Here is a 27,296-nt window from a genome sequence, read left to right on the forward strand (position 1 = left end):
GGATTTTGGAATGCTATGAAAGCACTGTGGTTCCGTGTTGCCTCCTATAATCTTAAAAGGTTGAAATTATCTTCCCATTTTACAGATGAGGAAGCTGGGGCTCAGGGGATCAGGGACTTGCCTAATGCCCTTCAGCTGGCAAGTGGCCAAGCTGTGATTCCAGGTCTGTCTGTCTATAGACTTTTTCCTCAGGGTAGGGATCTTGCCTCCTTTGGAAGGAGCGAAGAAACATCCAGGGTGGGGCCGGGGAGCTCCAAATCTGGCGTCTTCTCTGGCGGGAGGCACTTTCTGCACATTTGGAAGGGATCATTTATTGACTCATTCTTATTTATACATTGACTGCTGGGACCTCAGTAGGCTAAAAAGCTCCGAAGAGAGGAAGCTAAAGTTCAGTCAACTTTGTGGCTTTACAAGAAGAATCCAGCTGGCTTTGTGGGGGCTGAGAGAGCCAAGAACAAATGGGGTCAAGTTGGGTTGAGTGAGGGAATCATCATCCACAGTGGAGGGGGCCCCTGTGCAGAGCTAATGGAATGCTCCATGCTTCCTGCCTCCCCTCCGGCTCCTGGCTGCACAAATCTCATTCAGAGTACAGAGCATCTGGAGAGAGGGCCCAAGTGCTAGGACCATAATCCCCAGATAAGGATGAGAGTGATGTGCAGCTTGGGATGGGGAGAATTCAATTAGGGGGTCTCACTGGTCTTCATTAGTGATGTGAAAAGACGTCAGAGGAAGTGCTAATTCAATCTGCCGAACATAACACTTCATTGGAAAGATGGACATGGGCCTGCTGCGTGGGCAATGGTATAGATGACCTCCCTCTTCTACCTTCTGGATGCTGCCGGATAGCCACTGCCATCTCTGGCTCATGCCTAGGTCAGGTCAGATTTGGACCCTCCCTAAGCAGGCACACGTGTCCATGTGCTTCTCTGCAGAGAGGAGCCTGTTGTCAGTGAACTCTAAGCAACAGAAGTGCCAGCTGGTCTGGAGGAGAGTGGCCTGTGCTGTGTCCTTCATTTGGAAGATACCCACTAGGAGGGATGGTAGGTTGGTTGCCATAGGAACAAGGAACATCTGCTCCAGCCAATTAGAGAACAGATGGGGGGTTGGGGCGGAAATCTTCTTAAAGGGACCATTGGTGCCAGGGAAGTAGACTTTCCTAAAGAACACTTGAGGGGCAGACTGGACCCATTGGCCTGTGAGAATTGTGGGGTTTTAAAACAGCAGAGGACCCAGGTACTTTAGAAAGTACTGGAAAGAATGCACGACTTTCTTCTCAGTGATGCCTGTCCATTGTTGGGAATATGCTTCAAAGCTGTGTCCACTTGCTAGCCACCAGCTCGGCCTTCCCTGAGTCCTTCAGCCGGCAGGAGTCAATGACGTACTACACACACCTGGGGATCTTGGGGCCAACCCGTGTCTCCTGTTGCCAGCTCCCTCTCACTCGTGCACACCTGGAGCTTCTCCATGCTGTGGTAGTGAGCTTGCCTGCTTTCTCTCAACCCTTGCCCTCCCAGATGGCTTGGCCCATAGGGAAACCAAATCCTCCAGAACTCCTAGTCCTGTTCCTTCTTCCTCCCATTTGCCTCGTTTCTCCCTCATCCCAACCGTGCATGGCAAGCTGAGGTGAGATGCTGGGTCCTCTAGAAGTCACCTGATCCCTTCCCTGGTGTTAGTGGGGAGTCTTCTGGGTCCAAGTTAAGAAACCACTCAAAACAGCTAAAGTCCCAGTGGAGATTTAATATGGGGGTACTGGTGTGTTTCTCAGAGCTCAAGGTCGGAGACATGGCTGGACCACAGGAACGAATTGGAACCAAGAAGCCGTAGGCCAAGGCGTGCCCTCGGCTGGCTCCCTCCTTTTGCGGGTTGCAGAGAGGACTTTCAGCTTCCTGGTCAGCCCACAGGGTGGGAGAGACGGGAGGCTGTTTCCCTTGTGTCCAGGTTGACCAGTGGGGTCACCTGGAAGAGGACTGATCTCTCTTCTCTCTCAATCCTGGTTCTCATCTTGGGGGAGAGATTTGGGCTGAGCTGAGATCACAGGGTGTACCAGGTAACCAGGAGAATGGCACAAGTGGTAACCAAGACAGTCCCGAGTTTTGGGAATGTGGCTATTTCCATGGTAACTGTGGATGTTGGGGTGGGGGCAGTTTCTAGAAAGGGGCATACATGAGTTTGGCTTGGAGAGTTTACACCTCTGGCCTCTCATGCTCAGCTCTTTTGCTGTCTGATGATGACCACTGACAGGTCTAGTAGATAGCATGGCAGTGTGACTGAAGGAGCCAGGACATGGTTATGTCACTGCCATTCCCCATGAGGAGAGCCTGAAACAGTGGCCATTCCACCTGTTACCCTATCCACTGGTAAAATGCTATTGTTTTATTTAAGTCCTTCGTAGCAGATTCAGACACCAGGGAGTCAACGTCCAATCACTTCACATTTGGAAAGCTCATCACCGATTCTAAATTCAGTCCTTCATAATGTAATTGAACCCGTCTATGGTCTCTCATTCCATCTTGGGCTCAGAGGAGGACTGAGGCCCCCATCTTTTAGATGGACCAGATTAATGAAGATAGAATTATTTCTGCATGACGGAAGGCTGAGGCAGGAGCATCTCACTAAGCCTTGATACTTAGTGAGACTCTCAGCAACTTAGTAAGACCCTGTTTCAAAAAAAAAAAAAAAAAAAAAAAGGGCTGGGGATGTAGCTCAGTGGTAAAGCGCCCCTGGGTTAAATCCCCGGTAACTACCCCCCCCCCCCGCCAAAAAAAAGATATTATTTCTGCATGAGAAGACAATAGTTTAGGTGTAGGGGATATGGAATTTGGCACCTTTCTGGATGGCCGCTACTTTCATCCAAAGAAACCCCAGAGAAGAGAAAAGACAAGCCTCTGACTGCATGCAGAAATGACAGAGAGCACTCTTCTAGATTTCTCTTTCCCATGCTCCACAAACCCAATCAAGTTTGGACCATAAGAAAGGTGTGGAGGTTCAGGAGGTCAGGGGGCTGGGGAGATACGAGGTATAGGAAGAAGACGACAAGGCCAAGGTGCCATCGTCCCTCCCTTACCTACACTAATGGAGCTTGGGGGGCTGGGTAACCCAAATAGGCAAAGAGAGCCCCAAGTCCTTTTTGATCTTTGACAATGAACAGCTCACAATTAGCAATGTAGAGGAGGATGGATTTCACTTCCTATGTTTCTGGTGCCCCATAGCTTGGGAGACTGAGATGATGATGGCCATTAACTGTCACGGCATTGTTTCTGTGTGAACGAAGTCATTGAATTCTCACAACAAATCCCACGAGGTACAAGATTGCATCTAAGAAACTGAAGCATAGAGAGTTTGAGTAAGTTGTCCAAAGCCGCACTGCTCCCAAGGAGCTGAGCAGGATGCAAATTTAGGATGCAGATTCTTCCTCCTGTCCCTTCTGATGAGGAAGTCCAGCAGTTCTATCCCAGGTGAGCTGGGAGGAGGCCCCAGTGGATGGAGCTTCTCCAGGGCAGGGCTCTTGTCCTCTGTAGCTGCTGAGCTCAAATGGCCGTAGTAGAATTTCTTTTTTTTTTTTTTTTTTTTTTTTAAAGAAAGAGTGAGAGAGAGTGAGAGATTGGGAGAGAGAGAATTTTAATATTTATTTTTTAGTATTTGGCAGAAACAACATCTTTGTCTGTATGTGGTGCTGAGGATCGAACCCGGGCCGCACGCATGCCAGGCGAGCGCGATACCGCTTGAGCCACATCCCCAGCCCGATAGTAGTAGAATTTCTTGACGGAAAGAGGAAAGTTAGAGGTGGACGAGGATTAATCTTTATTCTGAGATTTTTGTCTTTCTTTTTTTTTCTTTTTCTTTTTTTAGTTATAGATGGACACAATACCTTTATTTTATTTGTTTATTTTTATGTGTTGCGGGGGATCACACCCAGTGCCTCATGCAGGCTAGGCAAGCGCTCTGTCACTGAGCCACAACCCCGTCCCTGAGATTTTTTCAACAAGAGAAAAACAATTCACCAGAAGTTTAAATGGCACATCACAGACAAATGTTGTTAGAGCCAGGAGATTTTTTTTTAGGAAGAAGGATGCATTAGTCAGTCAGTGACTTCCTCCATCGGAATCTATCTATATCTCTACCCTGCCGATTCTTTTAATTTCTCTCTCAGTGGAGCTGGTGGCTGGGAGGGAGGGATGTGGAGGTGTCTCTGTGGGTGGTGAGAACCATATGCCTACCCGACCCCACCTTCCTGGGGTCACATAGGAGAAGTTCCCATGATGCTCTGCTTCTCTTGCTTCCTGTCCTCTTCCATCTTCACTCCCTAAACCTCTCACCTCCATCTACCACGTGTGCAGATGTGGAACAGCAGTCCCGGGGCTGGAGGAGCAGGCAGAAGGCAGGCCCCAGGCCCTGCTTGGCTGTGCTCCTAGGGCTGTGTGGGAGGGCGCCGCAGAACTACCTTCCTCCCATCTCGCCTGACTTCCCTGGAGCCTGTGAGGTGGGGGAGTCTCTGAGCGGAGCAGCAGGAGGGCCTGGAGAGGCCCAGAAGTAGACTATTTCTGTAACACAGACACATCTGCAGCCAGCCACAGAGAAGGTCAATCTCTGGGCGCAGGGCTGGAATGCAGGGCCGGGCAGTGGGGAGAGCTGTGGTTTCCCCTTTTCTGGCAGCCTGGAGGGCTTTGCTGTGTGTGCCCTTTGGGGAAGGTGGGGCTGATTGTAGCCAAACATGTGGACCAGGGAGATGGCCCTGATGCAGTATACTGGAGAGGGTGGGATGGGACACCCATGGCACCGAGGGGCCCAGGAACTGAGTTCCAAGGTGTGGGAGTTCTAGCTCATGCTCTGTGCCATTTTAAAAAAATAATAATCAGGTCAGGCAGAGCACTGAGTGAGAGGAGAGAGAAATAGCGTTGGAAAGAGACAGGGAGGCTCGTGGAGACACACGTGTGCGAGCGTGGGCCAGCGGTCACACATGCTCGCGGGGCAGGCTGTAAGTTGACGTGAAGTAACGTGGCTTCTCATTGAGGTCCCTCACTGGCACTGGCCCTTTCCAAGGTTCTGACACATAAATTCGTAGTTGTAGTCTCTTTCTTAATAAGGCCCCCACATTGTGGGGGTTAGGCCTCACAACGCCTGGTTCTGCTTCTGCATCCTTGGGCACCAACAGACACGCAACCACCCCTCCCGGCCTCACGCTGCCTCCTCACAGCCCTGTCCCCTGCTCACATTCGTCCTGGAGTGACTACGCTTCCCTCTTGTCCCCACATGTGCACACATGTGGTTTGGGGCTTCTTGAGTGTCTGTTTATAGTTAGAAAATCGCCCTGCCCTCCTCTGCCTCTGTCACAGAGGGAACATTGGAGGGAAGTCTGACGGCTATGTGACCTCTGGCCACCCTGCCCATCCCCTTCCGCCCTCTAGGCACACGATCCCCGAATTTACTCTCAGGCCGTGGGTCCTCCCAGCCCAATCTAACCCTCTCAGATAGGGAGAAAGTTTCAGGTGAGCAGTTGGCCTTTGGAGAGAGGCTTTTCCAGAAGAACCCAAAGCTCCCAGGCTTTGGGTGGCTTCTTTTGCGCTCTCACGTACTCTAGGGGCCACTCAATTCCCTCCCTTGTGTCTAGTGGGCCCCCAGGGAACAAGAACTTGTCCACATGATAGAGCTGCATAGGTAACAGCAAGAGCACTAGAACTTGAGATTCTTCGTGCCCAGTGATGATGCTCCTAGCATTCACTTGCTTTTTAATTTCCAAGTAAGACATGACAGAAGAAGAAGTCTACGTCCCAGTTCCAAAGGCATCAGGGCGGGCATGCATGCACACTCCTGTAATCCCAGCTGAGAGTGTGGGCCGGCGGTCACACATGCGCACAGGGCAAGCTGTAAGTTGATGTGAAGGCCAGAGGCAAGAGGATTGCAAGTTCAAGGCCAGCCTCAGCAATTTAGCAAGGCCCTAAGCAACTCAGCAAGACCCTGTCTCAGAATATTAAAAAAGGGTTGGGGAATGTGGCTCAATGGTTAAGTGCTCCTGGATTCAAAACCTAGGACCAAAAAAAGAAAGAAAGAAAAAAAGGCACTAGAGGCAGACCTCCCTCCTGTTTGAGATTCCCAGGTGCCGATTATTCTGTTCCTAGACTGCCTCTTTCCATCACTTGATCTGGGGTTTTAAAGGCTTCACAAATGAGATTTAGGAATCTCTGTGCCATCTTGATGCATGATTTCCTTAGGAACAATTACTAAACATCCATCTTTATGTGACAGTGTGGTGAAGGGTTTTATAATCTGAGGGCTTTATGGTCAAAATTAGGTCATTGTCTCCTAGAGGTGAACAGTTCAAGGCAGATGCAGGCAGACGATAATGATCACTGGCATTTATTGAACATTTATTAAGTGCCAGCAACTCCCTTGAATTCTCCACTGGTATAATCTCATTTAATCCTGTAATGAACCCATGAGGTGGGTCCTTCTATGGACTTTTTTTGACAGCTGGAGGAATGGAGCACAGAGAGAGGTAAGTCATTCACCTGAAGTCCCTTAGGTAGTAACTGCTGGAGCTGCGATTGGAACAGGGACAGTCTGACTCTACAGCCAAAAGTCTCAAGACGAATGCAGAATTCAGTGCAGTGAAAATAAACGGAAGGATTAGTTGGTAGGATGATGCATGAGAAGGGAATTTCAAGTTGCACAACTAACATCAAGTGGGAAGAGAGCCCGCTTTGGACTGTGTCCTGGGCTCTAATCCCTGTCCTCTCTCACTTCCTAACCATGTAGCCTAAGGCTGGTTACCTGGCCTCCGGTCCCTCCTCAAAGAACAAGACACAGCGGTACCTATCTCTGGAGGTTAGCAGAGAATTTGCTAGCATCCTGGCTTGGTGAGGTGTTGATTTCCTTTACTTTCTGTGCAAGTTGTCAAGTTTTCCTTGGGAGGGTGAGGAGTAATTTGGGATTTCAAGACTAATCCGTTTGTTTCTGGAGGAAAATGTCCAATCAGCCCTGCAATCCCCTGCCTCCAAGAGACTTCTTGCCGCCACCATCTCCTCTTACTTCTTCTCCAGGCTTGCCTGCAGTTGGAGGAGTTGCAGGCTGTACAGGGCAGAGTGTTTGGCTTCAGGCAGCTGTCAGACAGCTGTCACCCTTTTGGTCTCTCTTCCTTCATCATCATCCTCTTTTTTTTTTTCCTTTTAGAAACAAGGACAGCCTCTTGCATAACCACAGTGCAATTAGCAAATTCTGGAAATCTAATACTGATACCATTCTAACATACAGTTCATGTTTAAATTTTTCCAAGTGTCCTAATAATGTCATTTTAGAATCTAATTCAGGGTCGAGTCTCTTTGCTCTCTCTTAACCTGGACAAGTCCCTCGGCTTTTCTTTCTTGTTCGTGGATGGACCTTTCTTTAAGAGCACACATCTTATCTGGGCCTTCCTGGTGTTGTCCAGTCTTTCTTTTCCCTCTCTCCCTCCCCCATCCTTGAGCAGGCCTGACTACTAGGGTGAGAGGCTTAAGGCACTCTGTGTGGACACGAAATTTAAGACAGAGTTTGCCAAAAAGCTGGGCAATCAAGATTAATAATACTTTAGTGCATATTTTAAAATATCAACATAATGCAAGCATTTCATTCATTTTTTTTTCCTCCTATACTGGGGATTGAACCCAGGCTTTGAGCATGCCAGGCAAGCAGTGACTATACCCCAGCCCTTTTTAATTTTTGATTTTGAGACAGGGTCTTGCTAAGTTACCCAGGCTGGCCTCAAACTTGAGCTCCTCCTGCCTCAGCCTTCTGAGCACACCATGACTGACATTTTTATTACTGCATGGGCATATTCATTTATCTTTTTAAAGGCAAAATTGATTAAGTATTATTTTTTCAAAGTACCAGTTCAGGGAATGTGGCTCAGTATAGAGCCCTTGCCTGGCATGCATGAGGCCCTGGGTTTGATCTCCATTACTGCAAAAACAAACCAAAAGATTGCATCAAAAATAGTATAAATCATTCGCCCCACTCTCCCACCCTCCAGTTCTGGGGATTGAATTCAGGAACTCATATCATAAGCAAGCTTTGTACCACTGAGACATATATCCCCGGGCCATCCCACCCTTCTTTTTTTTTTATTTTGAGACAGAGTCTATTGCCTAGGTTGGCCTCAAACTTGGGATCCTCCTGCCTCAACCTCCTGAGTAGCTGGAATTACAGGGTTGTACCACCCCTCCTGGAGAATAGTATAAATCATGCTTGCTGAATTTTTGGGTGCCCTTGTGCTTCATGCCCCTGTGGTCTGCAGGGTGGGTTCTCTTCTGCCCATCATCCCATTCTCAGAACAGGGGAGAAAGAGGTGGGGCCCAGCCAGCTGCTGTCCTTGTCCTGGGCCAGAAGGGAGGAGGAGGGAGGGTGGGGACAGGGAGAAGAGGAGGGAGAGGAATGGTACATGGGCCTCTGGCTGGGAGCTAACAGCTTCCAGCTGCTTCCACACCCAGTAGACTTCCGCTGGGGGAGTGGTGGTTGGTTGGTTTTTTCCTCTCTTCCCATCAGATGTGTGATCTAATTAGATCCAGGGACCCCTCACCCTACCAGTGCTCCCTGTCCTAACATCATGGTGGTTCCCTTAATCGATCCTGTTCTGAACCCAAGTCTGCTGCTGTTCTTATGCATCCAAGGAGCCCCAAGGCTCTGTCCCTAGCATGCCCCTTGAACTGCAGGGGGGGCCTTTCACAGGATCTGTCTCCCAGCAAGGCTGTCATGCCAGCTAAGTCCCTCCACCCTCACCTGGCTCCGAGTCTAGTGGATGGTGGAGCAGCGTCAGGGTGCTCACCTGTCAAGGAGGAAGGCCCCAGGGTGGGCTGGCTTAGCAAAGCCCCTTAACCTCACTGAGCTTCAGAGGTGTGTAGTTTTGTGAGATGCAAGTGGTAGTGCCTCATAAGATCTGAAAGAATCAAATGAGATAATGAGAGAGTTTGGTGAACGGGTAAAGGGTTTGACTTGACATTCCCCTTTTGTAAACAAATAACGTCCTTTATTTTTATAAAGTCCATGTTCAGATCTGCCTCATTCATTGATCCAAACTCATGAGAGGGAGGAACACAGGCTGCTCAGACTCCTGCTCACCCCTGACTCCACGCAGCATTTCTATCAGAGGGAAGCAGGTGTCTAGGAAGCCTGGACTCCTGCCGGCTCCTCCCTCTCCTGTGTTCCATCACCACCTAACACTAGGGGCTCTCGGAAACAGTAGTTGTCTTCATTTATTTATTTATTTTTTAATACAAGGCTCATCTGAAGCTTTTGCTTATTATAACTTTATTGAGGTATAATTGATAGATGATAGACGGCATGTATTTAAAGAGTAAAAACTTGATGTTTTGTGAAACCATAACCACAATTAAGATAATGAATATAACTCCCCAGAGTTTCTTCCTGCGTTTTTGTAATCCCTCCCTCTACCCTGTCCCCAGGCAACTACTGATCTGCTTTGTGTCACTTTAGATTAGTTTGCATTTTTTAGAGTTTTTTTTATAATAGAGTCATTCAATACGTACTTTCCAAGAGGAGAAAGGACCTGTCTTCTTTCACTCCGCATAATTATTTTGAGATTGATTGTGTTTTTGGTAATCAATAATTTGTTTTCTTTCTTGTTGAGGGGTGTACTTTTGTGTAGATGTACCCCATGTCACGGACATTTGGGTGGTTTGCAGTTTGGGGCTATTACAGGAATATCGGTGTGTGTGGACGTATGCTGGCATTTCTTTCAGGTGAATACCCAAGAGAAGACTCACTGGGTTGTAGGGATGTATGCGGAGCTTTTGAAGAAACTAGTGTCTGTTTTGCAAAGTGGCTGCACCATTTGTATCTCACCAGCAGTCCATGAGAGTTCCAGTTCCTCCACGATCTTGGCCATATGGTGATCTTGAATTTTGTGTGCGTAATGGTGGCTCACTGGAGTTTCTATTTGCATTCCCTGAATGACATGGAGCATCTTTCATAGACTTTAATTTACACTCGTGTCTCTTTCTTGGTGTTGTTTGCTATCTTAATCTCAAGTCACGAGAGTTCTTCATATATTGTACATATAAGTCCTTGTGTCAGTTATATGTTGTAGGATGTCTCTATGGTTTTTCGTTTTTATTAACAATGTCTTGATGTTCATTTTATTAAGTTTTCTTTATAGTTGATGCATTTTGTGTCATCTTTGCCAAACCTGAAGTCACTAAGGTGTTTCTCCCATATTTTCCCCTAGAAATCTTACAGTTTGGGCTCTTAACATTCAGGTCTGTGATCCATTTTGAGTTACTTTTTAAATGGTAGAGTCAAGATCTGTTTGGTTTTTGCTGTTTGTTTGTTTGGCATATGGATCTCCAGTTTTTCTAGCACCATGTAGTGAAAAGGCTGTCATTTGCCACCCCCTTACCCCACCACCATTGAAATTGGACTTATACCTTTGTTGAAAACTTATTGACTGCCGTGCATGGTGGCACATGCCTCTAATCTCAGTGGCTCTAGAGACTGAGGCAGGAGGATCATGAGTTCAAAGCCAGCCTCAGCAACTTAGTGAGATTCTGTCTGAAAATAAGATATAAAAAGGACTGGGGATATAAAATAAAACATAAAAAGTGGCTCAGTGGTTAAGTACCCCTGGGTTTAATCCCCAGTATCTAAAAAAAAAAAAAAAAAAAAAGAACTTGTTGACCATATATATATGTAGGTTTATTCCTAGGCTCTATTTTTTCTGTTTATTTATACACATATCTTTATATCAACACCACACTGTCTTGACTACTAAGGCTTTATAGTAAGTCTCGAAGTCAGGGAGTCTATATCTTCCAACTTTATTCTCTTTTAAAATGTTTTTTGATTAGAATTAGCTTGTCTTTTTTTTTTTTTTTTTTGCAGAGATCTTGATTGGGATTGTATTGCATCTATAGAAAAATATGGGGAAATTAGATAACTCAATAATATTGAGTCTTCTATTGAAACAGTATCATTTTCCCTTTATTTAGATTTTATTTAATTTCAGCAGTGTTTTATAGTGATCATCTTATACATTTTTTTTGCCAAATTTATTCCTAAGTGTTTAATATTTGTTATACAAATTGGGATTTTAAAAATTTTAATTTTTCATTAAAATTTTAATTTTTCAGTACATAGGAATAAAGGTGATTTTTCTACGTTGACCTTGTATCCTGAACCTCTTCCTCCCCTACTTCAAAAGTCAACTGAGCAGGAAGCTGGAAATACTGAGGAGCAGGGTGTTTGTGTGCAAACATTGGCATCTTTCAAGTCTTAGTTCGTCTGGGTAGCAGCCCTGTAGTAAAGGGTGGAGAAGAGGATGGCGTGGTGAACTCTGACCTGCACAGGTAGAGCACCCCCAGACCTCGGGGGTATTCTTGAGGGCAAACAGAGTAGGTTAGGAATGCGATGCAGCCTCTTTAAGAAACTGTGGCCAGCAGCCATCAGGCCATTGGGAATGCAGCCCAGGAGATAAGATAAGGCCCCCTGGCTGGTTTAAACCAGGGTCCTGAGCCACAGTGGCTGGCCTACTGATAGGCAGACAGGAACCAGGGGTGATAAGGAAGATGCCAGCTACTAAAGACAGGCTGGCAAGAGGCAAAGCAGCCTAATCACGCATCTGGGGCTGGAGGGGGAAGAGGGTATTGATGTGGGTGTGTAGAGGGGGGGGCCTTTGTATTCTTGTGCACATCCTATCATATTTATGATCATGGTTTAAAAAATAAACTCAACTAGGCTATTCTTAAATGCCCTCAGCTTCCTTTATAGTAAATGTTCAATAAATACATGCTTATTGAATTCTTTTTCCTCTAGTGAGATGCTCTGATTTGGGGATTGGAGATTCTCCTCAAACTAGGAAAATCCTGGCAGGAACTTACTCTGACAAGCCTGGAGCTGCTCATTTGCACATATCTGCATAGATTTGCATGCATCCTACACCGAGATACTTTTCGTGCTGGATTTAGATTTCCCCAAATCGTTTTCCTATTTTTAAAGGGATCAAGAAAGAATTTGTCTCTACTCATCCCTGCCTACCTTTCCTCTGCATGGTCCAAAGGTGCAAAAGTGATTTCTGCAACTTCAGAACTGTAAAGAATACCTGTGGTTGCAGTTCATGCAGATGCAAGCAACTCCTTCCCTGTCAATCCGTTTCTTCTCTTCCTCTCTCTTGCGACTCCCTGTTCCACTCTCAAAACTCAAGAATGGGGCAGGGAGATATTAAGGCACAGAAGAAGCCCTCTAGCTGAACAGCCAGGAGCTCAAATTGCTTAGAAACCTTCCAGGATTCTGCATCAGGATAGAGAAATGAAAGGCAGTCCCGTGAATCTGAAGATGGTCCTGCCACGGCTCCCCGTCCCGGGACTGGGGATGCCATGACTACCTTTGTCTGCTCTTCCTCCTCCAGGAATAAATAAAAATATCATCCCTCCCCCAGATCCTGGTTTCTCTATTGGCCTGCCAGGCAAATATTTCATAATGTGGGCTCATCCAATTGGGCATCATGCCAGAGCCCAGCGCCTCAGGTTGTGAGTGTGCTCCAATCAGGCAGGGCGGCCTGGGTGGGACTAAGGGGTGCTCCCTCCTCACATGGGAGGCAGCGGCATTACTCAGGTGAATGGCATCAAGGTGGGAGTCGCTACTTTTTTTGGGGGGCTGGGCAAAGGGGACAGGGTGGTCCACCAGCCAATGTGACGCAACCTGGCACTGAAGGGGTTAAGGCCGGGCGGCATGTGTGGCTGTTAATGATTGCTCCCCACCAGGGACCTGGTGAGCATTAAAGGAAAACCTCTCCCCTGTTCCTGAGTGTGGAAGGAGGCAGGGCTAGGGACAGCAGAGGGGACGCAAAGAAGAGCCGGTGAGTAAGTGGTTATCTGTCCGCTGTCTGTCTGTCCGGGTTACTCTGAAGCAGGTGAGGAAGCACTAGACAGACCCATTCCACCAGCAAGAGCTGGCCTTTGTCACTTCCAGATAGTCTCAGTGCGGGGCGGGATTTTAGAATCACTCTTATTTATTTGAAGAAAATTTTCAGAATCGTTTTTTTGTCCAAGGGTTGAACTCCTTAGTCCTGAAGCTGGAGATGCAAACGGGCATTGTCCTGCGACAGAGACAATGGTTTCCTGTGGCCACCCTGCACACAAAGCTGGAGCCCGTCTCTTCCCTCGACTCTGAGTCATTGTCTCCAGAGAGGGGCTTGGGAGCTGTGGGCAGAGGCAGCATCGGCCTCTCTCTGGGCTGATTTCCTGGGACCCTGCCACGGCCGGCTAGAACAGTGTGCTATTGCCAAGGCCACAGTCCACTGTGGAGAGGGGCAGGGTGGGACAGAACGGGGTGACTGCAGAGAGCTAGGGGTGAACTCTTCACTCATTAGGAAGACAAGACAAAGTTGTCATTGGGGAGCCGGATTGAAACCCGGGAAGAAAGAGAAGCGATCTTTGGAGTTTAGATTTCTGTCGTCCCCATTCCCTCCATTTCCCTGAGTGACCCTTATCTCCTCACTTTCCACAGTAGTTGTGCTCTGTGACCCAGGCACCTTCCTGTGACGTGTCAGGCTTGGGTAAGGAGTGCAGTGCGGGAGGAGCGAAGAGGGGGACGCACTGGCTTTTCTCAGCTGATGGGATTGTGCGGGTCTCTACTCAACATGTGCTCAAATGAGAACAAGAATGAGACCCTGTTTGTCATCAAAGGAGAAATGTTGACCTTACCCCCTCCTTTGCTGGGGGCCCTTTTGTTGTCCTGCCTCCTTCTTGGGAGGAGAAAGATTGGATGACAGACATTATGGTGATGTTAGGCTGGACCTCGACAGGGACTCTGCTCCTAAGGGGCCTGTTGGACAGGAACGCGCTGCTCCCTGGGCCAGTCTTGAAGACACATTTGAGAGAGAGAGTCATCCTAACCCTGCTGGTGGCTGTCACTCTGTGCTTCCTCTGGTTGGGCTGCCGTATAGGCAAACAGAAACTAGGCGCAATCAGGGGGAGGTGCCAGCCCCTAGGCTCGGCAGGGCAAGGCAGGAGCAGGAGCAGCCAAGTTTCTGGGCATCTGAGGCCAAGAAAGAGAGGGAAGTGGAGTACAGGAGAGGAACGGGCACACTGTCCCATAGGCCTGGTATTAAGAGTCAGCCATAAATGCGACTAGCCGGGCTCCATCTTGCACTTGCAGAAGTAGAGAGGACTGACTGTCCCCAGGTGGGTGGGCTTCATGGGGGCCATCTGTGCACCGGCTCCCTTACTCGGAGGCCCCTCGGTTGGTTTAACACTCTACTGTTGTCATCCTGAAATTCTTAAGTTGTGCACAAGGGGCCCTGGGATTTTCTTTTGCACTGGGCTCTGTTAACTTGTACAGCCATTCCTGTTCCCAGGCCCAGCAGAAGTTGCAACAGCTGGATGGTTGGTCCAACAGGTGTAGGCAGACTCACCTGTTACTCAGGTGTCACTTACCAAAGCTGGCGTCTATCCTGGCTGGGGCCTGCACAGTGTCCTATCACCTTTGCTTCTCTCTCTTCACTCCCCCCACCCCACCCCAAGATGCTGTGTTGCTCCTCATTGCAACGTTCCTGCCCAAGTCTTCCTTAAAGGCTACTGTGTGGCAGGGGACAGGGAGGAGGCAGCAGCGTCCCTTATCTCATTCCTTCCCTCCCTCCCTCCCTCCCTCCCTCAGGCCCCCTCTTTCCCTTATGTGGATGTGACTGGTGATGGCTCTGGGCCCGATATAGGCCTGGGAGCAATTCTTCCATTCCTCTGAGCTTTCCTTTCCTCCCTGCAGTCAGCTGTGGTTATCCTTGGCACCTGCTTCCTGCGCCGTCTGTTCCAGAACAGGTTGCTTCCTGGGATTACCTGGTGTCCGCAGGCTCCAGATCTGGGTGGGTACAGGGAAGGAGGAATCCTAAGCCAGCCAGTTGTGGTGGCAGCTGGCCTGTCTGATCTCCCTGCAGGCCAGCTGCTCCCGCTCTGGAGCTAAGGCCCTAAAGGAGGCCTCCCTTCTTCCTTCCTTGCCCTCCCTCCAGCCTAGACCAGAGGTTGGCCAGTTCCAGGAGGAAAATGAGACTGGAAGGAGGAACAAGTCCCCACTGTCTCTGTCCTCCTCTGCAGCTCTTTTCTCTGTCCAGTTCTCTTCCTTAGGCTGCTTCAGGGACCGTTTCCAGTTTGTGCCCAATAGGATGACAGCGCTTTCAGACTCCCCGTAAGGAGTCTTAATGCCTGAGATTTAAAAAACCAATGTAGTATCTAGATTTGTTTTGATTGGACTTTGGAACATGTCACTTAGTTTTTAATTTTTAACTTTTTGTTGTGGTTGGCAGCAGATTTTTCCTTTCTTTTTGGAATTGCGTAGGACCATGAGGGACCTTGTATTTCCTGAGGGCTCTAGGCACATATCGGCTGCTGGAAGGATAAACTTGTTTGGAATTAAGTGTCTCATAGAATCCAAAAATGTTACAGTTGGAAGTTGGCTTAGAGAAAAATCTAGCTCAAGCCATTGTCCAATAGAATGCTCTACACTGATGGAATGTTCTGTGGCTGTTCTGTTCAGTGTGATTGACACCAGCCAGCAACTGAGCCTCTGTGAAAGGTGGCTAGTATAATTGAAGAACTGAAACCTTAATTTTATTTAATTCTAATTAAAATTTGAATAGCCGCACATCACTAATGACTATCAAATTAGATGATAGGGATTTGGGGTAGCATTACTTATTTTATTAATCACTGTAACATCAGCCACTTTCCGAGCAACGATTATGTGCCGAGCTTTAAATATGTGATCTCGTTTCATCCTCTAAGCCACCCTGGGTGCTGTTCCCCATTACAGACGGGGAAGCTGAACCCCAGAGAGGTAAAGTGACTCAGTACTGGTCATTGAGTCTCCTGACTCCGAGATTGCTGATCTTGCCCTGTTCCTTAAGAAGAATTCAAAGTGTCCATGATCCTTTGCTGTCATAAGTTCTCCAAGTCTCTTCCAGATCTCACTTTTCCTCTCTGGGATGTCAGGGGAATGGATGAAGGATTGTCACATAGGGGAAAGACAGCAGCAACCGTCCTGGACACAGCCACGGGCGGCCCTTGTTCCCAAGCTCCCTTTGGAGCCTCCCTATGGCAGACAGTGATCCAGGGAGATTCCTCTGCTCTCGGAGCCCTTGGCAAGCTCCCAAGCACATGGGAAGTTCCGGGCTCCTCACTCCTGGCAAAAAGAGGTGTTCAGAATTTCCCACTGTCCATCTGTGAGCCAGCTTGCTGCGTTATTCCTGGGGCCAGCGCAGACTGGCACTCCCTGGGCTAGGGAGGAGCAATGCTACCATCCCACCTGCCTGGCCACTCTCTCCCGGGCAGCCCCCCAGGTGGGAGGCTCTTCCTGCAGAAGCAGTGTCCAGGCTCCTGCTTGCCTTCTCTGGGTGATTTATTGCTTTCCTGTTCCCCAGACAAAGCCCCCCCCACCCCCCCACCCCCGCTGAGGAGACTCTCATCAGTCCAGCTGGCCAGTGAGGGGAGGGGTCGGGAGACAGATGGAAGTCACCCAGCCATCCCATCCCCAGGGCAGGGCGAGGGTTTGAGGCTGACTGTCCTGTCTCCTCCAGTCACCACACCACATCCCCCTCAGAGCAGCACGGCCCTGCTCCCCTAGCTCCTCGTCAGCTCTGCGTGGGAGCTGGGGGGTGGGCATAGCCAGGAAGAAGGCCCGGGCAGTGGGCAGTCTGTATGTGGCCGCCCTCTCTGACCTCCGCACCCAGGCACCTCTTGCCAGACTCTACCCCACATCACACATGGTCCCCTGGTCTGTCGCCCGCAGGCATTACCAGTGAAAGGGTTTGTGGCTTTTGTTGCTATGTTCTTGGAGCAGCGCTGGGAAGCCAGTGTCTCCCGGTGACTCATGAAGCCGTCTCTCCTTCCTGGAGACGAGGAACTGAGATTGGTGATCAGCAGGGATGGGGGGACCCTGGGAGATGTGAACTCTGCCTTATCGCTCCCATCACTGTGGCCAGGGCAGTAAACCTCAGCCTCCCTGACTCCACCGTGGGCCTTCCTTCTTCCCCTCCCAGCGTGAGAACCAGAGACTCCCTGAGTTTTATTTCCCTTTGTTCCATATCCCTTCAGAGCTTTGTAACCTTTCGTCCTCGGCTGTCTGGCCTGGTGGCCAGTTGGTGCTGTGTGCTGAAGACAGCATCCCTTAGTACCATTGTTTTATTGTTAAAATGAGAAAACAGCTTGGCTGTCTCAGATTGCTGGATCAGGAACCCAGAAGCCTTGGTGGCTGTGGAGGGTGTGGGGGGGAGGGAGAGCCCAGCTCCATCACTCTCCTCGCACGCACTTTGTAAAATTCTTTTCCATGGGGTGGGGTGGGTGGGGTCACTGCTCTCCGTGGGACTCCAGCGCCAGATCTGCTGAGTTAGGAATGAAGAGAGATGGTTCCAGTGACCTTCTGTAGACCCTGAAGTGGATCGTGGGGCCACCTCAGCCTCTGAAGGGCAGGGTTTGGAACTGGACTCAGCTGGGGAAGAGGCGTAATTAATTCTTGGCCTGCCCTGTCACCCCTGGGGATCTTTTCCATATTGCTGACTGGCAGGAGAAGGCACCGTGGAGGCCGGGCCAGGGGAGCCTTGGTTTGCCTGCCTCTCTGGGTTAGCCACCTGGGGAGGTTGGAGGAAGGAAGCGGTGGAGCTGGGCTGTAGTGAGCATCGTCTCCTTTTCCCTTGGCAGGAGCAGAACAAGAGCACCCAGCAAACAGATTGTGGGGAGCTTGGGCAGGTGGCTTGCCCCAGTTCTCTAAGTGGGGCCACCGCAAGCGGGAAATGCCTTCCATTCTGCTCTGACAGCTTCTGGGTCTTAGAACCAGAGTTCTGACCCACTGGAAAGGATGTCAGTGTGCAGGCAGTTAAGGGAAGGCCACCTCCTGGAATGGTCTTTAGTCATTTTTTTCAGCCAGAAAGGACACTGGCGTCCTGGCAGGCCCTGTGGCCCAGGTTTATTGCCTTAGTCTCTGGGTCACAGAGAGGCAACCAGGTCCCGGGCACTGGTCAGGAAGGTGGGGCAGGGACACTGGGAAGGCTCTTCAGCAGCCAACCTGGAGGAGTTTCAGGGTGTCAGTAACTGGCATGGCTGTGCGGACACTCCACCCTGGTCATTGTTGTTTTTCAGAAGGCAAATGGAATTCCATAAAGTAAAATAATCAGTTTAAAGATAAGATAGTTCAACTAGGGTAGAAGATTGCTTGAAGTTCTCCAGTATGGTATCTGTTCTTTCTTCTCTCTCTCCCTCTCTCTCTCTCTCTCTCTCTCTCTCACTCACACACACACACACACACACACACACAGACACACACTCTCTTAGACTTTCCAGGCTTCTAGTGTAAGAATAAAGAGAACTTGGGCTGGGGCTGGGGCTCAGTGGTGGAGCATTTGCCTAGCATGCATGAGGCACTGAGTTCCATTCTGAGCACCACATGTAAATAAATAAAGTTCATTGACAACTAAGAAAATATATATATATATATATATTTAAAGAGACCTTGGAGGTCTCAGGCAGAGGCTCAGAGACAATCCAGGAAAGTGGTGATGCCTGAGCTGGAAGGAGGCCCCCTGATCTGTGGTGCCCCATCTTGTCCATTGAGCCAGGCCTGAGCTCAGGTGGAATTCCCCTGGCATTCCGTACCTGGCCATAGCAGGGAAGGATGAGTGTTCGCCCCTTTGGGTTGGGAGGAGGATCCCTGAGGATGGACAGAGCTAAGCAGGAGGGGGAGCAGCCTGGATCTCTTGTATCCTCAGCCCAATGGTCTTAGCATTTACAGTGGTCTCAACTTGGGAGAGGGCACCCTATGGCCATTTTCTAAATAACTGTGGCATCCAAGGGAGGGCCAGGGCAAGGGCAGAGAAGAAAGGAGAGGACAAGTACTTTGCCAGGTGAGAGCCACTGGCAGCTGGTCCCCGGCACCTGTGGAGCTGGCATTTTGATCTGCAGGTGGGTGTGGAAACCAGACAGTGTTGTTGAGCGGTCTCCTCCTGCCCGCAGACACCTTGAGGTGCTGCCAGGCCCCACCCCTTTTGACCTCATCTTTACGCTGCAGCAAGTGGAAGGAAAACAGGGGGACCGTGGTGGGAAGAAGTTAGCTAGGAAAGCGTATTTTTGTCCCACAAATGACTGGAGAAACTTCCGGAATCTGGCCCATCAAGAGGGTTGGAAATGTAAACGGAGCTGGTTTTTAATTGGGACTGAATGCTGGGCCAGATAAGACTCCCGGACAATGAAGATGAGATCCAGAAGGGGGGGAGGCAGAGAGCAGGAGCCGAGCTCTCCCCACCTTCCCTGAGTGTGGACAGCCTTGGCTCAGAATTTGCTAGCCGGGAGAAAGAAGGAAGTGGGAGGGATGGGCCCCAGTAGCCCAGCTTCCCACTCACGCCACAGTCCTCTCTCCTGCCTCATGAGCTCTATTGCCAGAAGCCAGGGCGTCCTCGGGATGGGGAAGTTGGGCCAGGACTAATTCTCTGTCAGCAAATTTTCAGGAGCTATGGAATGAAGCAGCTTGGTACAGGCAGATCACCAAGAGGGGCCCCCAGGGTGGAAAGAGTAGAGTGTGTTTCTCTAGTTGTTCAATATTATCTCACAGTGGGGGCCCTGGGCATCCAGCCTGGGTGCCTGAGAGTGTCTATGTGCTCATGTACACACCAGCAAAGGGTCAGGAAGACAGGTTGATGTTGTGGCTTATAAATATGAAGGGCCAGGGCCACACCACACAGATGCTGAGGAGGTCTTGAAGCATACAGAAACCCTAACAAGGAGGAGAGACGGCGGCCTCAAGAGTGGAGAAGACCCATGTCTTGTCTTTGTAATTGACTGGTCTTGGCACTTCGGAATGCTTGCCCCTGGATTTGTTCTTCAGCAGAATGATCCTAGCTATTAATGTCTTATGCAAAAGACATTTCACATTTTGAAAGTTTGAGGCTATTCTTTCAGAGAATTAGAAGGTACTTCATTTGTACATGAGAAAACTAAGGGCCCAAGAAGTGACGTCACACTGCTAATTCATGCTGGATCTCGCATGGAAGCCCTGTCCTGCCAAGTACTCTTTTCACCGGTGGACTGCCATTGGGGTCACCTCTTAGGACCAGTGAATCAGTGACCACTGACTGGCAACCCGGAGTGTAGGGTGCTTCGGCCTCTGACATCAGATGTCCTTCTTTACTGGGTTTCCCCCGTTTTTCTTGGGTGCAGTTTGAGAGGATCACTCAGGTCTGTACTCATAACCATTTGCCCTTGAGCCATGGAAGCCTCTTGACATCCCAAAAGGAAGGAGAGAGAGTGAGGAAACTGATTACCTATTCTCGTTCCCCCCTTTAATGTTCTCTTGGGAAGTTCTTGTTGTTTAACCTAAAATGAAAATCGGTCGCACCATGCAGTTTAGTGATAAAGGAAAAGAGCCCCAGCTGGGCCTTCCATGTGCCGGCTCAACCCCAAGGATTTCAGAGCTCTCAGCAAGCAGGGAAGCCCTGGAGCCTCCCCTCCTTCCTCTTTCCCTGGCTCGTCACTGGGCAGGAGAGAAGTTAATTTAACTTGCCACTTAAGCACAGGCTGTGGGAGGCCCCCGAGTTCAGCTTGAGGAGAAAGGGGCTATTTTTGCCTCCTCTAGAGGAAGAAAACTCATTTTCCCAATGCACCCTACCCCCTCCTCCTCCTGTGCAGATGAGCTTAATTTTCTTTCCTTCCTAATGAAGATGGATCCAAGCCAAACTATATATTCTGGGGGGAGCCAGGCAGGGAAGCCGAGTGAGGGGGCGAGGGGGCAGAAACAGAGCTCTCTTCAGAGAGGAAGTAATTAATTTTAAGCGAGAGCTAAGATAGGGAAGCCCTTGGTAATATAATGTCAGACTCCAAATGCAAGTGACTGAAAACTGAATCAGAGCCCACAGAGTTTCTTTCATTCATTCATTTACTCATTCAACAAATGTTTATGGAGCACCTACTATGCACAGGCAGGGACCTCAAAACAGGCCTCAGAAGAGGGCTCAGCACAGCACAACCACAGCAGGGCTCCATTAAATGGATCAGCAGCAGGAAAAGGGCATGATCTGAAAACTTAGGCCTCCTGTCACCAGGATGAATCATTTGCAAAAGTCCCACTAAATGGCTGAATATATTGATCTTTTGGATTTAGGATTAGCTGTTTAAACATCAGCAGCTGTTGACCCCAGTTATATCCCAACCAGCTTGACTCTTCGTGGGTTAAATAATAATGTTGTCCATTTGCTTTTCCATTCGCTGATGACATTGTTCCCTGACCAAGTTCTATCCTCCATCCAAAAAATTAGATTAGCCCCTCCTTTTCAGTGTCTGTTGTGATATCACAGAATTACCATAGCAACAGAGTATGATGTCAACACAATGCCTGTTCTTGCTAAAAACGAGCCGTGTTGGTTTGAAAGGAACCTGTCATGTGAAAACAAAATGGAATAATATAGAAAACCAGAGGAACTGGAATTTGATATCAAAAAGAACATCTTGGCAGGGTAAGGTAACTGGGTGGGCCTGGTGTCCTTTGCTAGAACCCTTTGCAAACCACCAAGGTGCTTTCATTGAGATGAGCATTGATTAGTGAGCCTGCTTGCCTGGAGACAGGGGTGGGAGGAGTGACCTTCAAGAAGTCGTCGAAGACCAAGGATCCCAAGACAAGGAAGACATTAGGAAAGGGGGAGATTTGACCAGCTTTGGTTTCTGGGGAATTCGGGGGAATTAACATCAGTGCTCGTGAGTTGATCTGACAGGCACCAGCTGGAATTTATCATCCTGCATCTGGGAAGATTTGCAGCAGTAAACACACAGTGACCCCTTCTCAAGCCCCATTTGCTGCCCTCTTCCTCACAAGCCTTGGGAGGAAGCTTTCCTTCCATTTCGCCAGAGCAGAGAAGCCTAGTTCCTTGCCATCAGCTCTGGCTCCCCGACATCCACGCCCATCCACACTCTGGATCCACAAGTCCCGTCCCTCCCAGCTGGACTACGGCTCCCAGAGGGCAGAAGAGCTGCTGGGTCTGAGGGCAGCTGGGCAGAGGCCAGTGGCTTCTGTCTGTACAGCAGGCTGGGTAGGCAGAGGAGAAGAGAAAGGAGACTTTCTCAATTAATCTCAGCCTCTCAGCAGCGGCAGCAGTAACAGGGAATGAACCTGGAGCTTCCCTTAACCCTGTACCCTCAGGCTCTGAAGGGTGTCTGAGAAGCAGAGTTGATTTTCAGCTCCAGAGCCTGTGTCTGGGCTGGGAGCTGGGAAGCAGCACCGTCTCCCTGCAGGTCGAGCTGGCATGAGTTTCTGCCGTGCAGATGGGAATGCAGCCCCATGCTCCTCCGCCCGCCCAGCCACTCTGTGTCCTTAGCTCAGTGAGGTCGCACTACCTGGAGGTGGTTCACCTGCTCCGTGCACGCCCCAACTCTCCGTGGCTGCATTTTCTCCTTGGGAACCTGAACGAGGAGGATGCCATCCCCTCCTCGCTTATCCGGTCTCCAGTCCTCTGACCGGTGGTAGTCCATCCGGATACTAGGAAGCCGCAGGCCCGCTGGGGCACCTGGGTGACCCCTGCCATCACCCAGGGAGAGCCCCCTCCCTGTTCTCTAATGCCAGAGCCGGGAAGAGGGGCAACCAGCAGACAGCCTGCCACCGCTTGCACTGTTCCTCTGCCACGGCATTACGGGGTTGGACCCGAGGACTTACTTCTCAGAGGGATGGTAGCAGCAGGGTGGCTGGCAGGTCCTCCGAGGCTGCCCAACTGGGGACTGAGCTGCCAAAAAGATGCTGAAGTTTCGGGCTGACCGACGAGCCAGGTAGGGATCTCGTCCACGGACCATGAGCCTGGTGAACTTGGAGCCGGGGGCGCTGGCACTCACCCTGTTCCCGTCTGGGGGCTTGGCGGTGAGGGTCTGCTGGCGATGACCTGGGAGGAGAGCGCAGTTAGGTCAATGGTTGCTGCATTGCAGTGCTCCTGAAGGGGAAGCTATTTTGAAATTGGTAGCGTGGGGATGGAGCGAGCACGTCATCTATAGGGGTTGCTGGGTAGGAGACTCTGGGGCAGGGAGCAATGTGCCGTACCCTGGGAGACAGCTGACAGCTGATTGCCTGCATGCTTCTGTGTGTCTGTCTGTACCAGAGCCTGCAGGAAGCTCCCTGGAGCTACCATCGGGAACACACAGAGCATCAGGGGCCTGGAGGGGCAGAGGGTGGGAGGGAACTAGTGCCCCACGCCACTGGGTGAAAGCAGAGAAGTTGTCACCTCAAGGACCTTCACTGTCACCACTGCCCTTGCGCCAGACTTCTAAGGGGGCAGAGCCAGGGACAAGGTTAACTGCAGGCAGGTACCTTTCCTTGCAAAGACCCCCTGGGATTAAGTTGAGAGCATCGTCTTTGGAACCGTGGAACTGCTGTTTGGGAAGTGGGGAGTGGATTCCCAGTGTTCTAGAGTCAGAAGCCAGGATGACACTGGTCAGGTTTGGGGTCCTGGCTGCACAGCCAGACTTTCCCATTGGCCGTAGCCTCTACCTGCTGTGCTGCTGTCTCCCGTGTGCCTTTGGCTTACATCTGAACATGACCAGTTTGGAAGCTGGAAAAAACATACTTTGATATTATCTTTAGCTTCAGCAGGCAGCGCAAGGGTGAGATGTGTCCAGGGCTAAAAGAGGTGCCAACAAGGTTATTTTCCTTCCCTGAAGCAGCTGAAGGGACTGAGCTCTCTTTCCCCACCGCTGACCTGCGGGGGGCTGAACAGAGCACTGGGTCTTTACCATGGGGTCTGAAGTGGCCTCACCTTAGTCCCTGTGCTTGCTCTTAGAGTCTGCTGGAGCCTGCGCTCTCTGGACTCTCACAGTATTTTTCGAGGGGTGGGAGAAATGCTCCTTAAAACTCCCTTAGCCCCCACAGGCCTGGATTTCAAATATCCGCTACTATGTTCCTGCCAGGTGGTCACTGCTAATGGAATATAACCCAGATAGGCCGCTGCCCCTGCCCCTATTGAAGTCTGTCTGCTGTCTTCCTCCTTATGCCCCCTGAGAGGCCACGGGGAAGCTGGCCTGACATCCAGCTAGCCAGCAGAGACACAGGCTGCCTCCACGTACCGTTCCCCATCTGCCTCGCCTGCACCCCGCCCCGGTTCGTGCTTCCTGGCAGGCTGTCCTCATAACACACCACCCCACTCCCAGCCACAGTGTCCCTTAATTAGATCTGACTGTTCAGCCAGCACTGACCTTGATGCCTGACAGCTCGCGATGTCTCTGTGACATCCAGTAGCCCTTAGATGGAAGACCCTGGGCTCAGCATGAGCGAGTCCCGGCCCAAGCTCGAGAATGGAGTTTCTGAATCTCCCGTTTCCTTTCAAGAAAGAGATGGAGCATAAAGCAGGAGAGAAGTAGTCCAAGGTCACAGGAGAGTTCTTTCAGCAAATAATGAGGGAGCGTGTTTTATGCAGAACACTGGCAGACAGCTTCTCTGCTTGGGAACCTGCCATGCATGAAATCTTGACTGTGTTGGACAGACAGTTCAAACACCGCGCCCCCCACGCATGCCTGAGATAGTCCTGGGACGAGTTAAGTGTGGCTGGTGTCCAGCCTGGGGAGCTCTAGTATGTGGCTGACACCGACTAGTGATTGGTGACGAGGCTTCTTTTCTCTTCCCTCACCCCACCCCTCCCCACCCCAGCAACAGCTTCTGCCACTCAAGCCTTGTTCTCCCTCTGGCCCCCTTTCGGGGGTGCAGAGGTAGAGCTGCTTTGATGGTCACCTGTCCCCGTCACTGCCCAGGGTCTGTTCTCCCTTTGGCTCATGTCTCTGTCCTCTGCATTTTTATCACAGTTTCTCTCACTGTTGCCTCTACAGCCACAATGACAGACGGAACACATTTCGTCACCCAGTGACCGGCCAAGTCCCAGAGGAGAACAAGAAGTTCGACTTGAAAACGTAAGTTTTGCCTTCTATTTACTGTTTGGCCTTTTTATCTTTTGTCACCGCCATTCCATGGCCAGCTGGCACTGGGATGGGGAGGATGATGGGGAGGGAAGGAAAAGAAGGGATTTGGGATCCTTTAGTTCTGAGACTGGAGGCTTCTGGGACCCATCTCCTGACATCCCCATCCCCTTTTCCTGGTGCATCTCACAGGTTGAACCGAAGGAGTAAAAGCCAGGTCTGAGATTGGCATAGCACCCAGGGGCCTTGGCAGGAGGCAGGGAGAGAATCTGATATAATCTTGAGGGCTGAACATGAATTTGGCCTACGCTGGGTTCTGCATCTCTGAATGAAAGGAAAAAAAGGAAAGGATAATTAATTGACTCCTAGGCCACCCAGCCATTGTACCTTTAAGATTGGAAGGAAAGGAGTTCTGGAGTCTGAGAATCTAGATTTTTAAAATAAAAAAAAAGAGAAGAGAGAGAATATCTGGGATGACCACCATATAATCCCAGAAGAACTGAGGAGAAACTCTGAATGATCTCTTGATGGGTGGGGAAGTTTCCCCCCATTGCTTCTTGGCTCTGACTAGTCTCTTTCTTTTGTTCAATTTGAAATCAGATCGGCCTTGGACATGTCCAATAAAACAGGTGGGAAACGCCCTGCTACCACCAACAGTGACATATCCAACCACAACATGGTGTCCGAGGTCCCTCCAGAGCGGCCCAACATTCGGGTGAGTTCAGTCCCTCAAAGCAGGCAGGCGATGTCTTCAGTGCATGTTTATTGGGATCTCAGGGATCCTAGGAAAGTCTCACCTACCCAACTCATTCTGTATGCCAACGGACAGGTGAGGTGGCCCAGGGAGACAGTCAGTGGGAAGGGAAGAGGGCTCAGACCAGAATCTCGCAGAGGACCAACATCTAGACCTGAGATTCTCAGCCTCAGGCCCGTTAGCCTCCGGGCTTGACAGTTCTCATTGGTGTGGGAGTGCCTTGTGCACTGAAGGATGTTGACCTGCATCTCTGGCCCCTGCCCTGTTGATGCCAGAGGCCCTCCCTCCAATTATGGGTGGTGGGAATCAGAGTGAGATGAAAGTAAGGGACCCCCAGGAGGAAGAAGTGTCTCAGGGAAGAACGTTGCAAAGGGGCCCTGCCAGATCAGGGCTGCTGACTTGTGTCCTTGTTTGGTGACAGGGTGGTAACTAGAGGAGAAGGGCGGTCTGAGAGGTGTGATGAGGGCAGAAGACAAGGCGGAGAGGGTTAAAGAGGAGATAGGAGAGGAGAGGTAGACACATGGAAGGGTAACAGTTCTAAAATGATAATAAATTCATATAATGGAGTATTCTCCAAAACTTAAAATGAACTTGCTCTGTGTGTACTAACAGGGATTCTTCTTGAAAACATGATTCTGCAAATTGCACAATATGGAAAATATAACACTTATGTAAAATGCACAAATATGAAAAGCGGCACTACATATTTATAGGAACAGCTGCAGTCCAAGTATATAACCATGAACAGGAAGGCTCATTTTGGGTCAGTGGTTACCTCCAGGGAAGAAAAAGGTAATGGGATTGGCCCGGTGCTTCCCAGAGAGAGTTAGCTCTGACAACACAAAGGGATGATTGCATATTGTTCTTACTTCCCTGAAATGCTTGGAATATTTCAAAAAGGTATTTTTAAAAAGAACTTTTTATTTTTACTTTTCGATGAGCATATATGCATCGTGCATATGAATGAGGTTCCATGTGGTGGTTGAGCTCACACATGCAGCATGCCCTGATCCAATCAGGCTCATGAGCATTTCCCTGTCCTTAGCATTTCTTTATGTTTGGAGGCTTTGTGCTCTTTCTTCCAGAGCTTCATAAAATATATAACAGGTGGTTGTGAACTATATAGTCAGATGGAAGAAAAATGTGGAGTGGGGATTGGAAACCAGAGGGAAGGAGGCGGAGGGGATTTGTTGGTTAGGCAGAGGCCTGAGGGGAAGGATTAGTCTTTGTTGACGGGTTCAGAAGGGGATGGTTGGTGAGTTGTGTTTTCATGGTGTCGGGGTGCCTGCAGGTTAGCCTGGGTTGGGGAAGCGCACGTCTTCCTGAGATGCATAAACATAAAGGTATGTGAAGCTGAGAGTGGGTGTCTAGGAAATTAAAGATATCCCCACCTGACTGCCTCCACTTTTGCAGGAAGGAAGGAAGCAGGGTGCTTCGTAGGGAGGAGAAGCACATGGGAATATGTCAGGTCCGGTGCGTGAGAACATGCAGTGCACATTTGGGTAACAGGAATGGTGCTCAGCCAGGGACACACGGAACATGCTGCTGGGTAACTGAAGGATCACCTGAGGTTGAAGACTAAGAATCTGTGTGCCTGATCCACAGGCTGGTGTGGTTTTCATTCAGTAGTGCTCAGAGCCCAGCTGTGA

The 27,296-nt window shown here is 49.8% G+C and overlaps 1 protein-coding gene across 10 annotated transcripts in view; it reads left to right on the plus strand.

Moving 5' to 3' along the window:
- Plekha6 (pleckstrin homology domain containing A6) overlaps positions 1–27,296 on the plus strand; it is a 137,087-nt gene that overhangs the window by 65,837 nt on the left and 43,954 nt on the right. For all 10 annotated transcript variants that reach the window (XM_076831720.1, XM_076831722.1, XM_076831727.1 and 7 more), the window contains 2 exons: positions 24,807–24,887; positions 25,494–25,608. In XM_076831720.1, coding sequence (XP_076687835.1) covers positions 25,507–25,608 — 102 coding nt within the window. In that variant the 5' untranslated portion in view covers positions 24,807–24,887; positions 25,494–25,506. The remainder of the gene's footprint in view (positions 1–24,806; positions 24,888–25,493; positions 25,609–27,296) is intronic.

This window comes from Callospermophilus lateralis, chromosome 13 (assembly GCF_048772815.1).
Source record: "Callospermophilus lateralis isolate mCalLat2 chromosome 13, mCalLat2.hap1, whole genome shotgun sequence".
Classification (NCBI taxonomy): domain Eukaryota; kingdom Metazoa; phylum Chordata; class Mammalia; order Rodentia; family Sciuridae; genus Callospermophilus; species Callospermophilus lateralis.